Raw genomic sequence first — 14,354 nt, forward strand, 5'->3', positions numbered from 1 at the left:
GCTACAAATTTGGCGCCTTCGAACAACCTTCATGAATTTTTCTCCTCTACAACTTTGCCCAAGACACCAAAGCCCTACAACGTCATCCAACAAAGTTAATTATGGTTGACACCCTGGAAGGTCGTCACCCTGTATGTCAATAACTTCAAAAGATAGCCCTTATCAAGTACAACAACTCTTCCGAAGACACCATTTGGCTAGGACGTCAAATAAAAGAGTTATCAATTTATTCCACTTAATTTTGGCAATCCGAACACTGTGCAATGGCCACTCCGGGTGTGGCCAATCCTGTCAAAATGGCCATTTTCATTACCAGTATCAAAAACCATGAATTTTGATACCCATATTGCCCCAAGTCATATGGTTCGATAAATGTCCCCCGGTAGAACCTTCCCTCAGGGCCATGGCCACTCCGGGTGTGGCCAATCCTGTCAAAATAACCATTTTCATTACCAGTATCAAAAACCATGAATTTTGATACCCATATTGCCCCAAGTCGTATGGTTCAATAAATGTCCTCCGGTAGAACCTTCCCTCAGGGCCATGGCCACTCCGGGTGTGGCCAATCCTGTCAAAATAACAATTTTCATTACCAGTATCAAAAACCATGAATTTTGATACCCATATTGCCCCAAGTCATATGGTTCGATAAATGTCCCCCGGTAGAACCTTCCCTCAGGGCCATGGCCACTCCGGGTGTGGCCAATCCTGTCAAAATAACCATTTTCATTACCAGTATCAAAAACCATGAATTTTGATACCCATATTGCCCCAAGTCGTATGGTTCGATAAATGTCCCCCGGTAGAACCTTCCCTCAGGGCCATGGCCACTCCGGGTGTGGCCAATCCTGTCAAAATGGCCATTTTCATTACCAGTATCAAAAACCATGAATTTTGATACCCATATTGCCCCAAGTCGTATGGTTCGATAAATGTCCCCCCGGTAGAACCTTCCCTCAGGGCCATAGCCACTCCGGGTGTGGCCAATATCCTACCAGTTTGGTCCCAACCCCATTGCCTTGAATCATTCTGGTTTCCGAGTGACCGTTCTAACAATGTTCTTTAGAACAGAATTCCTCCCAAGTTGGTGCACAACCTGTGTCCTTTAATGTGTGTATGTGTGTGTGAGCAATAAAATTACCACCGTCGATCCGTCTCTGACGGATTTTCGGTCAAAACTAACTGTTCAGAGGCTATCTGTTAGCTTATATAGTCCGCATGAAATGTGGCAACAATGGTGCAACATTCTCGCGTGACAGTTCCAAGAAAGCAGGAGACGAGGCAAAATTTGCACCATTTTGCCACATTTCATGCGGACTATATAAGCTAACAGATAGCCTCTGAACAGTTAGTTTTGACCGAAAATCCGTCAGAGACGGATCGACGGTGGTAATTTTATTGCTCACACACATACACACATTGAAAGACACAGGTTGTGCACCACCTTGGGAGGAATTCTGTTCTAAAGAATATTGTTAGAACGGTCACTCGGAAACCAGAATGATTCAAGGCAATGGGGTTGGGACCAAACTGGTAGGATATTGGCCACACCCGGAGTGGCTATGGCCCTGAGGGAAGGTTCTACCGGGGGGACATTTATCGAACCATACGACTTGGGGCAATATGGGTATGAAAATTCATGGTTTTGATACTGGTAATGAAAATGGTTATTTTGACAGAATTGGCCACACCCGGAGTGGCCATGGCCCTGAGGGAAGATTCTACCGGGGACATTTATCGAACCATATGACTTGGGGCAATATGGGTATCAAAATTCATGGTTTTTGGTGGTTGGTTCTACCGGGTGGTGCCATTGATTGAATAAATTTAATTAGAATTAATTATTCAGGATTAAATAAATAGGCAAAGAATTAAAAAATATAAATAAAAATATCATGATTTTTAGAGTTTTGTACAAAGTTCTTTGTCATATTGGTCATGTAGAACATAACCACCTGCACCTTTTTTGGTATTTTTTTTCGAAAATAAACATTTTAACTAAGAAATATCTGGAGTTTGAAAGTTGTAGGTTTAAAATTCACTGAATTGCAGACCTTCAAAGGCGAAAATGGTAAGAAAAACATGTTTTTGACAAAAAAATGATTATTTTCATAGTTGTACTGTGTAGCTGTTTATGTATTTTTCCTGCATCATTATATATATTCAGAAAGGTTATTGATTCAACTTTCCAATAATATTTTACAAAACACACTTTTACAGGCAAAAAATAATAAAAATAAAAAAGATGGATTTTTTTCAAAATTAAGTTTTTTCAACTTTGTTAATGGAGTACTTTTTTGTGTGCATTTGTGCGATCTGAAAATTTTGCAGCTTAAAATTTGAACCATGTCCTAACTTGTCTCCAAATTTCAAAGTGCACTTATGTGCACTTTTGAGTTATGCCATTTTGAACATTTTGATTCATGCAAGGAAATTAATGATTTCGCGTATACGCTTGGTTAAAATCACATTATTTACCTGCGGAGGCAGAAATGACGTACCTGCTATGTATGTTTTGAAATTGATTTGATATTCATGACTTTGTTGGTACTTAGGTACGTTTAATAAAATTAGAAATTCCTATTCTAAGTATTTTACAGAAACGATTCGTCGAATATTCGTATCAGTTCGTTGTTGTGTTCTTTTGAAAGTATGGATAATAATACCGTAGTGTCCCTTTACGATATAACGAAGCACTATTCTGAAAACGTGCGAACTGCTTTCGAGTATATTTGTAAGAATTACAACATTGCAGAACCATCACATGATCAACTCAGGGAAAAACCACAACCAAAAACGTGGACGAGAATCCATACAATGTTCCATAAAATAAACCGTCTAAAATTCTAAAACACCGCAAAAATCAAATTTTAATTGGAGGGGGAGGGGGGGGGGGGTGTCTTCAAAGAGAGGTGGATTTTAACTCAAGAAAAAGGGGAGGGAGATTGAACGTAAATCAGAAACTTTAACATAGCTGTAGAGAACAAGACGAGGATACTCAATATTAAGCAAAACAACTTAATCGATTGAAATATTCAATGCAAAATAAATGCTACATGTAAGTATGGCCATTTGAAATGTTAGAATCGAAACTCGAACGGTTTTGATTGCTGAGTGAAATAAGCCAGCAACGCGCGAGTGACCGTATGAGTGTGAGTGCCTCGCGCTTGCTGCTGCGCAACGTAAAGCGTCGGCAAAAGAGAGAGAGCGACAAGACAAAATCATCGATTGCTGCGATGCACACGAGAGAGCCATGTGTGTGTGCGCGACTCGGGGTCTTCAGTCTGGTTTGTAAATTTGCAGTGGATGGTCGTTTGACGACATTTTCAGTTTCCATCGTCAAGATGGCTGCAGTGTATTATAAAATAAATAAACAAACCCGTGTTTACTACAATAGCATAAACCGCCATTCCGTGCATCAAATAGACAGAGCAAGAATATTAAAATTCACCACTTTAATGCATGTGGCCTCAAAATATATATATGAAAAAATCGAAAATTAAACTTTTTTGAAAAATATCAAATTTCATTTGTTTTCATTATACTAAGTACAAACAACACAAAAAAGTCACAAAAAAGCAAAAAAATAATTTTTGGCCGCTCGCTTATATGGAAATACCCCATAGTGGAGTGGTTCACCGCCAGCAACAAGCCCGCAGCAAGGATCAGCCTGCAGCCGGGAGGCATGAACACATGTAAGCGATCCAACAACCCCAAAAAAAGTCTCCCGGTGATGAAGCCAAAGCCGGGCAGTAGCGGCTCGACCAACATCAACCAACTGATCGGCCAGCAAACGCAGTTCAACAAGTCTTGGATATCGGACCTGGTGCGGTCGGGCACTGAAGGTCCTGATTTCGCCGCAGATGTGTTATTGATGGATCATCACCGAAGCCGTTTCTCCAACCCGGTTGATATTGCCGGGATGGCGTTTCATCCCGTCATGACCAGTTTAAGTTCATCTGTAACACTGTTCCCGATACAAAGGTGGACGGAAATCTTCAAAGCAGAATTTTAGTTTCTGTATGATCCACATCACATTCGGGATTACCTTGATCCTGCGCTCACTGGCTACGGAAACCGTAATTGGTCAGATTCGCACGAGATTGTTTTAAGGGAGAATTTTAAAAGAGGTTTTTCTTTTACTACTCTTTTCCGGTTTCACCGCGGTCGTGGTGGATCGAGGACCTACAACGACGAGAAGCGCATGTTGATAAGAACATTAAATCTGGAACAAGTACGATGCGTCCTCCTTAAACCATCCGGACCTTCGTCGGCCCTGAGGAACATCCGCGGGTTCGTCGAGTTGAGGTAGGTATCAAGAAAAAGGAGAAGAATACTTTGCTAGCTGGCTGTCCGGTGCTAATGCATGACGACTTTGTCGCTGCGTACAACTCGCGGATACGCGTCAGTTCCGCAAGATTCGGCGCCGTGGAACCGGCCACTGAGAGGTCGTGACTGTGAATGGTGGAGAAGAAAAAAGCTAAGATTGGGTTTTCTTTTAAATAAAAATGACTAGTTTTGCTGTCATCAAACACGTTGTTTTATTTATGCATTGAAAAAAAATAAAAGAAAAAGCAGCATTCTGACCGACTTTTTTAAATCTGTTTTGCATTTTTGTACTATCACACTATATAAATGCAAACATTATCGAGAATCGAGAGTGGTTGAAATGTTTTAGGATCTTTTGCGGTCTTCAGCGTTGGATGTGCTAGACGAAAACGGGATGTCGCAAAAAGGGTTTGTCGTAGATTAGCAACTTGCGAAAATATGTCAGCCGTCTAACCAGTTTCGTGAGAACTGACTATCAGCTACTATGCCGGCCTACTGTCCGACCAGCTTTTCTTCGATCTATCATTGAGTGATTGTGTCCGCCTGGGGTTCCTCCGACGGTGGTTGAGCGGTACAGCGGCAGCGTGGCGGTTTTCATAACGGGCGATAAGATTGTATTTTCTTGATGTGACGGTTCCAAGTGCCCACATCCGGTAGCACCTTGGGACAGTAGTCGAAGGTCTGTGAAAACAAAATCGATTAAACTTTAAGAAATTCCTTAAGCTTTGGCGACAAGCTGATCCTCGATCTTCCTTGCGTCCACAATGTGGTGCTTCAAATCATGCCACTTGCGCAATATTAAAATCTTCTGGTTGGCAGTAATCAGATCGTTCCAAATCTCCGGTAGCTTCAGTGGCTCCACCCCGTAGTGATCGTAAACTGCCGGAACCTCTTCCTCTGGTACGATCAATTCGGCCACCGGCGCTTCATCGTACTCCTCTTCACAATTCCCAACCCCTGATAATCCTCGTGAAAGTACACCGTTTGACCAACTTCATGTACCGGATTAAACTTCTCGCCAACCATCGGAATTTGCAAGGTCGTAACCTGTCCGCATCGAATCTCCCACGACCGTTTCTGGCACCCTCGGAATTATCACGTCCGGAGGTTGTCCCATCGCTAGTAGAGTACAGCGTGTTCGCCGTCAGCTGCCGTTCTGCACCGGGATGGTCAACCCGTTCGAAGTCACCCGGTTAGCTTCGGCATGTTGTCGCTTTGATGGTTGTGTCCTGGTGGTATTGTTACAAGGGAAATACAATTTTGCTGCTGCTGCTGCTGGTGGGCGGGTTGTTGCAAGAGGAGTTTGACTGCGAGGCTGCTTAGCTCAAGGGTGGAGTTTGAGACCGGGAGCCGTTACGTTGTCATCAGCAGCTGGACGATGATGTCACATTATTGCCCGACCTGTGAAGATGTTAATCGGCTTTAACGATGGCAGGCAGATAAAATGAAGCCTCGTACGATTCGTTCTACTTACTTTAGGTACAGTTGAGAAGTTTGTATAGTAGATCTGGTGGCCAGAGTCGTCGTTACTGTTGCACGGCTGGACGTTCCGTTACACAATTCAACCCGTTCAGCTTCCTACCGACAGGTTCCCGGTCGACAAACCATCGCCGCAACTCTGGACAGAGAGGTTTGACAATCTGATGTTTGCCGTAGCAGATTCGGTGGAAGAAACTTTGCATCTTCCGTGCTCTTCCGGGACCTTCGCTGCTTTCTCCAATACCAAACTCTTGGTGGACCTTTTTTACACAAAAGCGTTAATTTTATCGGAATTTTGTGGCATTTTGTGGCAAATAGTTGTAAAAAAAACATAAATTTTCTACCACGACGAACTTCTCGATCAATGTGACAGCGAGAACTGTCAGTTGTACTTGACAGTTCTCGTTGTCAAATAATTCGAGCAGTTTGGTGAGAGAAGGCAACAAAAAAGGACAGAAAAGGCGAGCTAACGCGCGTTAGCACAAGAAAAGGTCAGAGAAGGTGGAAAAAGTAAAACGAACGTTGAATGTTCTTGTAAAAGTTGCTTTATCGCTAGGCCAAGGCGGAAGTTAGCCACCCCTCGCTCAGGATTCTCCACCCACGTCCAACCGCAAATTTTAACAGCCAAATCAAAAAAAAAAAAATCTGCGAGGAAAAACTCAACAACATTTTAACCAAAGAAAAAGTCATCCGCATGCTTGAGCACTGAGTTGAAAAACATCATCAAGAAAATTTCAATTGTCAAGCTATCTGAATCACAGATTGCTTGATATTTGTTTTCGAACACGAATTTTCTTGCAAAAAACAGAAGAAGAATACAAACGTAAACACTCAAAAGAAGACTATCCAGCCGTCCCGTCCCAGATTGTGACATGACAGCGAAAAGTTACCACCCAGTCAGTTCAATTTGAATTCTGAAACGGAATCTGATTATAATCGTACACTAAAACCCCGGTTTACGCTCAGGCGTTACGCTTTGTATTTCGTCGATTTCTCTGGAACGACGCAATATTTTTGCAAACTTTTTAAAGCGATTTATACGTCTTGTGCAGATCTACAAATTGCTGTCAAAAGAATGTAAAAACATTACACTGTTTTCGATAAATCAACCAAACAAAAAGCGTAACGCTTGTGCGTAAACGGGGGTTTTAGTGTATACGAATTCCGTTTTAAACGTTACAAACAGTTCGAACACGGAACCGTTTGAAACGGAATTATATATACACTCAAAATCAGAATAACCCTTTGATGGGGCCGGGCTCGATCCCGGATGGTTTGATGGGAGGAATTAACACCCACTCGTAGAGTGGCCCAAAAAACGCAGCTCGCACGCACTTACGTGACCGGTTCAGACGCTCCACAGGTAGCCACGCACGTCGAGGTAGGTTCCCCGAGCACACACGCACAGACGGCAGCAGAAACTTTGCCGAACTCAGAACAGCTTCAGGTGCTTGCGCAATCAAGCCCAACTGAACGCACAAACCCAAACGGATCACAAACCCAAAACTTCCAACACTCGCCAACACTTCCAACACTCGCCAGAACACCTTTCCCAGCTTCTTCTGCTCTTAGCAGGCCAGCACAATTCTTCACGGCTTGGCCACTTGCGGAATCAAGTGAGCCAATGCCAGCAACACAGCAGATTCACAGCCCAGAACACCTGTACCGTACAGAACAGATCACTCGCGCACTTTCGGATGGATATTAGCCAAGAATCGTCAATTGGATGCACAATCAAAAAAAGAAGAACTTTATTCGTCGGGGATAAAAGACGCGACCGAGATACTACTCTGACCGTGGTTTATTGGGATCTGTTCTGGGGGGTTTTGTTGATCTGATCTGAAACCTACTGCTGACCAATACAAATCAAGTAGTTTTTTTGAGTCTTGCTATTTACACTATTCTACTGCAGTTATCGTGACGATCTCGCGAGAGTAGATAACAGTTTCGCTCGCGATGATCATTTCAATGATTGTTGTTAGGTTGGTTCACACGATCAATTACAAATAATTTTTAGTTTTACATTAAATTGTTAGTTTTAAGTCTAGGGTTAGTTAACATATTAAACATTCCGGCCACCTTGAAATGGCTCGGCTATTTCAACACACTATTTACAATATGTACAAAACTAATTCTAAAACTAACACAAAAAATCAATCATTCCTCTCTTCACAATCAAAAAATCAAAAACACTCTCTTCACAATCATACAACCATGCTTCTCCATCGCTCCTTCGCCGACCTTGATCGGACTCGACTCGGCTCCGCTGGCGATCGGGAAACTTCGGGTGAGCCAGCACGTGACTCTTCGGCTGCATCTGGCATGTCCGCTGACAGGCCATGTGACTTCTCGGCTCGAAGTGGGTGGTGAGGCGGAGTCACGAATGCAGTTTGGGGGTGGTGAAGAAGTGGTGCCAGAAATCCAATTTCGTCAACATCTGGCAGAGAAAAAGACCCGGTAGATCGGACGCGTAAAAGTAAAGGATTGGAACCGCAATTACCTGCGAGATTCCCACGAAGACATCGAGCAATTTCGGCGTGCTCTACCAGGGTCAAAAAACTGCGACGAACTGGATCGTTGACTCGCTGGGCACCATCTTCTTCGACATCTGGAGAGGAAAAGACCCGGTAGATCGAACGCGACAAATAAGGGGATTGGAACCGCAATTACCTGCGAGATTCCCACGAAGGCATCGAGCAAATTTCGGCGTGCTCTACCAGGGTCGGATGAACGGCTTACACGGCGGATGTCGACAAACAGCAAAAACGATGACAAACGACGTACTTCTTCTTCTTCGGCTTAGGCATCTGGGAGTGGAAAAGACCCGGTAGATCGAACGACACAAAATAGGGGATTGGAACCGCAATTACCTGCGAGATTCCCACGAAGACATCGAGCAAATTTTGGCGTGCTCTACCGGGTTCAATTACTGCAAGCCGGATTAAGCTGCTGCTCCGACTCGGCCGGAACTGGCAGGAGTGCGATCTTGGCGACTGGCCTGACGACGGCATCCGATGTTGCTGTTTTCAAAGTGACGACGCGAACAACGCCGTCTTTGCCGGGATGGACGTGGGTGATTCGGCCTAGCGGCCACTGCGGCGGCGGCAGGTTGTCGTCTTTGATCAGCACAACTCGTCCTGGTACGATCGTGACGGGATTCTTGCAGCTCTTGACTGCGCGCGACTGGAGCTGTTGCAGATACTCAGGATACCATCTCGACCAGATTCTCTGGAAACGCTTCTGTGTCAGCTCCCAGTGCGACAAACGATTGTCCGGAACGTCGGCCAGGTTAAGTTCTTCAACAGCTTGCAGGTTCGTGCCGACCAGGAAGTGGCCTGGTGTCAGGACCTCTAGGTCCGAGGGATCGCTTGGGATTGGCACGAGGGGTCGGGAGTTCAAGCACATCTCGATCTGGGTTAGTAGAGTGCTCATGTCCTCGTAACTCACGTTGGTGTTGCCGATCTCACGTAACAGGTGGTGCTTCGCTGACTTGACGGCTGCTTCCCACAGTCCGCCAAAGTGTGGAGCACGCGGTGGGATGAAATGCCAGGTTATCTCGTTTGCAGCGCAGTAATCGAGAATCGACTTCCGGCTTTCTTGATCGGTTTTCAGCATGCTGTAGACCTTGCGGAGCTCGTTGGATGCGCCCTTGAACGCTGTTCCGTTGTCGCTGTGGATCTCCTTCGGTCTTCCACGGCGTGCGACAAAACGACGAAGTGCGGACAGAAAAGCTTGGGTGGATAGGTCCGACACTAGTTCAATGTGCACAGCACGTGTTGCGAAACACACGAAAATAGCGACATACGCTTTGGTTGGAGCTCGGTTTCGGATGGGCGACTTGATGTAGAAAGGTCCACAATAATCTACACCGCTCACAGCAAACGGTCTGGTTGGGGTGACACGTGAGGTTGGCAAATCGGCGATGCTCTGCTTCACTAGGGTTGGCTTGTTCTGGAAACATTCTTTGCAGAGATGGTAGGTTTGGCGGACCAGATTCCGGCCACCGATGATCCAGAACTTCTGGCGAATCGTAGCAAGCATCAGCTGGGGGCCAGCGTGCAACAAATCAACGTGGTACGATTTCGCCAACAGGATGGAAAGCGGATGCTTCGCCAACAGCACGATCGGGTGCTTTACTTCATCAGGAACTGCAGCATTGCTGAGTCTTCCGCCGACTCGAATGAGTCCGTCACCGTGCAGGATCGGGTTGAGCCACTTCAGCGGCGACGACGGTGATACTCGTTCCTTGGAGACCAGGTCGGCAGCATCTTCTGCAAACATGTCTCGCTGGGCTACACGGCACAGAGCGATCTCAGCGTCACGCAGCTCGGCGGCAGTGAGAATTTCGGGACGCTCTGGCTTCTCTTTCTTGGATACAGCTTTCAGGATACGGAAGTATCTTCTCCAGTAAGCAACAGTGCGACGTAGGTGGAAGTAATCGGAGAAACGGCTGAACAGCTCATCGGAGAACTTCGGATCGGCAGCGGTGATCAGCATCACGGCGGCCTTGCTTCTTGCTCCAGGTAGAGTAGCAGGATCGACATCGGGAATCACAGAGCGTGGCCAGTGTTCACGGGACTTGGACAGGTACTCCGGGCCAAACCACCACAGCAAACAGTTCACAAGCTCGATGGGGCTCAGGCCACGGGAGAGGACGTCGGCTGGGTCACAGATTCCGGGAACATCTCGCCAGCGTCTCACGTTGGTTTCGGCTTGGATCCGTGCTACTCGGTTCGCCACAAATGTCTTCCAACGGGCTGGTGGAGACTGCAACCACTGCAGTACGATCATCGAGTCTGTATGGAAGAACACTTCTACCGGCTTCTTGATGGCTTTCACCACCTTCTTGTACAGCTTCACGGACAGTTCAGCTCCACACAACTCAAGATCGGCGATGGATTGGAGCTTGGACAGCGGAGCGACCTTGGATCTTGACGCCAACAGTCTCACTTGGATACCTTTGACCGTCTCACAGCGCACGTAACAGTTGGCTCCGTAGGCTTTCTCCGACGCATCAGAGTAGAAGTGCAGCTCGACGGACATGGCGGTTGGCAGGTACACACATCTTGGGATCCGGACTTTCGACAACTCTTCAAGCGTACTGTGGTACGCTTTCCATTCAGCTTGCAGCTGCGAGGGAGAGGGCGGTCCCATTCGTAGCGGTGCTTCTCCTTGGTGCGCAAAGTCCACAGACCCTGCATGTACAGCTTGGATACTACGATAACTGGACCACTGAAGCCAGCTGGATCGAAAATCTTGGCGATGTACGACATCACGATCCGCTTCGTGAGTACAGCTGCGGGTAGCGGAAGTTCCACCTTGAAACGAAGTGTGTCGGAAACTGGATCCCAAACAAGTCCGAGCACAGACACCGATTGGTCGTCCTTCAGGTCACGGAGCGGAACGATGGCAAGATCTTCTTCCGGAACATCAGCTAGCGCCTCTGGAACGTTGGATGCCCACTTCTTCAGCGGGAAACCGGCTGCTAGCAGCATGGCGGATACTTGCTTCCGGATTCGGGTTGCGGATGGGAGGTCATCAGCGCCAGACAGGAAATCATCCACATAGAAATCCTGCTTCACTGCTTCGACTGCTTCTGGGTAGTTCTTGGCTTCGTCTTTGGATATCTCGAGGAGGGTGCGGGTTGCCAAGAATGGCGAGGATGCGAAACCGTACGTTACGGTGTTCAGCTCGTACGTCGCAAGCGGTTGGGTTGGAGTGGGACGCCAGAGGATGCGTTGGTACGGACGGTCTTCCGGATGTAGCAAAACTTGGCGGTACATTTTCTCACAGTCTGCTACTAGCGCGATTGGGTAGGTCCGGAAACGCATGACGATCGACAGCAAATCTTCCTGAACGACTGGTCCCACCAGTTGCAGGTCGTTCACGGAGAATCCCGACGCCGTCTTGCACGACGCGTCGAAAACTACACGGACTTTGGTTGTGGTACTCGAGGCTTTGAATACCGGGTGGTGTGGAAGATAGCAGAGCGGAATGCTGTCGTCCACGGGATCGTCGACCTTATGCATGTGGTTGAGGCGTTCGTACTCGTCCATGAACTTACAGTACGCTTCACGAGTGGTGGGATCACGCTCCAGTCTCTTCTCTAGGCTCAGGAAACGACGTTCGGCGATTGTTCTGGATGCGCCGAGGGTGACGAGCGGATCGCGGGTGAGTGGCAAGCGAACGATATAACGACCCGACGAATCGCGCGTGGTGGTAGCGGAATAGATTTCTTCACAGTGGGTTTCTTCTGTGGTTAGCACTGAACAGGGTTCGACAGCTTCCAGTTCCCAGAACTTCTGGAGCGCTTGTTCCAGGCTTCGATCAACAGTGGTGAGGTGGCAAACACGTGGGATACTTGGGGATGGGATACACACTTTTCCGGATACGGTCCACCCAAACACTGTCTCGATCATCAACGGGAGGCCCTCGTCGAGGGTCTGCTTGCTGCCAGTGTGCAGCTCGTGGTAGGATTCTCCGCCGATAACAATGTCAATATCAGACGGAACGTTGAACTTGGGATCTGCCAACGAAACTTCAGGTAGCTTCCACTGGGATACGTCGACTGGAATGGTTGGCAGGTTGATCGTCGGTCTCTTCAGGATAAGGAACTCGAGCTTAGCAGCGTACGGAGTGTACTTGGATTGGATGGTTGCAGTCAGCTGGCACTTGATCTGCTTCGTGGATTCTCCGATCCCTGCTACATCGATGTCGACCTTCTTTCGACGGAGGTTCAGGGTGTTCGCAAGCTTCTTCGTGATGAAGTTGCACATGGACGCCGAATCGAGCAGGGCTCTAGCAGGATACTTCTTTCCGTTCTGGCCAAGAACTTCAAGTGCAACCGTCTCCAGGAGTACTGTGCTTCGGTGCGACTGGACCGACAAGCTAACTTGGGATTCTGGGTTCGACGTGCTAGGTGCGGGATCCACCGACGTCGACGTGGATTGGATCGGTTGCTGGGATGGCTTCTTCGGCGCGGCTTGGGTTGACGACATCTTCGGGGGTGCATCTCGGTGCAACAGGGTGTGATGCTTCTCGTGGCAGACCTGGCACGTAAATCTCGACAAGCAATTCCGAGATTGGTGTCCGGATCGGAAGCAGTTCCAGCAGAGGCGCTTCTGGTACACCAAATCTTGGCGTTGTTGGATGGACTTCCTGGCAAACACTGGGCATTCAAACAAACGATGGGATTCCGAGCAGGCCAGACACTGTGGATTGTTGCTGTACGTCCTAGATGCGACAGCGTTGGATACGACCTTGAACGGCTTCTTCTGGAACGGATGGGGATTGGTACCGGCCACCTTGGACGGCTGCTGCTGCTCTGAGGTCTCACGGACGGATTCAAGCATTCTCAACCGTTGGTACAGGAAGTCGGTCAGCATTGCGTACGTCACAACTTCGTCTTTGCTAGTGTGCTCCTCCCAAGCACGCAGCGATCTGGAGTCCAGCTTGTAGCACAGGATGCTGACAAGAGGTGTGTCCCAGTGTGCGACTGGCTCTTTCAGCTTTTCCAACGCCTTCACATGCCGGTGAAAATCGTCCACGAGCGTACGCAGGTCACTAGCGGATTCGCGCTTCAGCGAAGGCAGATCGTACAGGGCATGGAACAGTTTGCGCTTCAGGAACCGCTTGTTGTCGTAGCGCTTCAGCAGTTCGTCCCACGTTGGCGCATACTTGTCTGCCTCTATCTCCACGTTCTCGAACTGCAGTGCTGCCTTATCCACGAGTGAGTTCAACAAGTACTGCAGCTTCGCCACTGTTGGGATGTCTGGATTCGAATGCACCATCGACGTGAACGCATCACGGAAGGACAGCCAACGAGAGAAATCTCCATCAAATTTCGGCAGATCGATCTTGGGTAGGCGTAGGTGGAAGGATACTGGATGGGTAGGCTGGCTGGTGTTCATGGTGCTGTTCATTGCGGTCAGGTTCTGCTCCTCGGTCCGCTTCGACAGCAAAAATCCCTTGGCTTCGCAGTATCTCGTCTCGAAGTCGGCTCGTTCCGTCAAATGAGTTTCCAAATACTCGGATTTATCGGTGCGTTCGAGCTCGGCTTGGACTTCGAGGAAATCGCGGTACGCTCGATCCAAACTCTCCAAACGGACAGGAATCTGGCACGTGTCCGTCTCAGCGTTGAACTTCGCGATGAACTTTTCCACCTGGTTGCGCATGGTCTCGATACCTTGCCGCCTGACCAAGCAATCGGACAACCGTTGCTTCGCCGCAGCCATAATGCACACTCTCACTCACCACTGGACTTCGCTACCACCAAAGACAAAACGCGGAAAACGGAAACAGCACGGAGTATCGGATACGGATTTTCCCGTCGCGCTCGTACTGAGTTACGCGACGCAGGTTCGACCGGGGCAGGTACTACCGACGCGATCGTACCACCCTAACGCGATTGACTTGCCACCCACAACCACTTTAGCATGCACGCAAAACTTCCAAAAGTTTGCTCCCAGGTTGGCCAATTTTTGCCGGAATTCCAAATTTCCAAAAATCTCGCTTGGGGCACACCGCAAACGCGAGTACAATTAGGC

General features: G+C 47.8%; 1 protein-coding gene across 1 annotated transcript; it reads right to left on the bottom strand.

Annotated features, from left to right (window-relative positions):
* Positions 1 to 8,730: 8,730 nt before the first annotated feature.
* Positions 8,731 to 14,042, bottom strand: LOC119769040. The gene is made up of 2 exons (XM_038260924.1): positions 11,028 to 14,042; positions 8,731 to 10,938 (listed from the first exon to the last, which is right to left on the bottom strand). Exons 1-2 carry the CDS (start codon positions 14,040 to 14,042, stop codon positions 8,731 to 8,733), a joined length of 5,223 nt encoding a protein of 1,740 aa, XP_038116852.1.
* Between the last annotated feature and the right edge of the window lie 312 nt (positions 14,043 to 14,354).

This window comes from Culex quinquefasciatus, chromosome 3, assembly GCF_015732765.1.
Source record: "Culex quinquefasciatus strain JHB chromosome 3, VPISU_Cqui_1.0_pri_paternal, whole genome shotgun sequence".
Taxonomy (NCBI): Eukaryota; Metazoa; Arthropoda; class Insecta; order Diptera; family Culicidae; genus Culex; species Culex quinquefasciatus.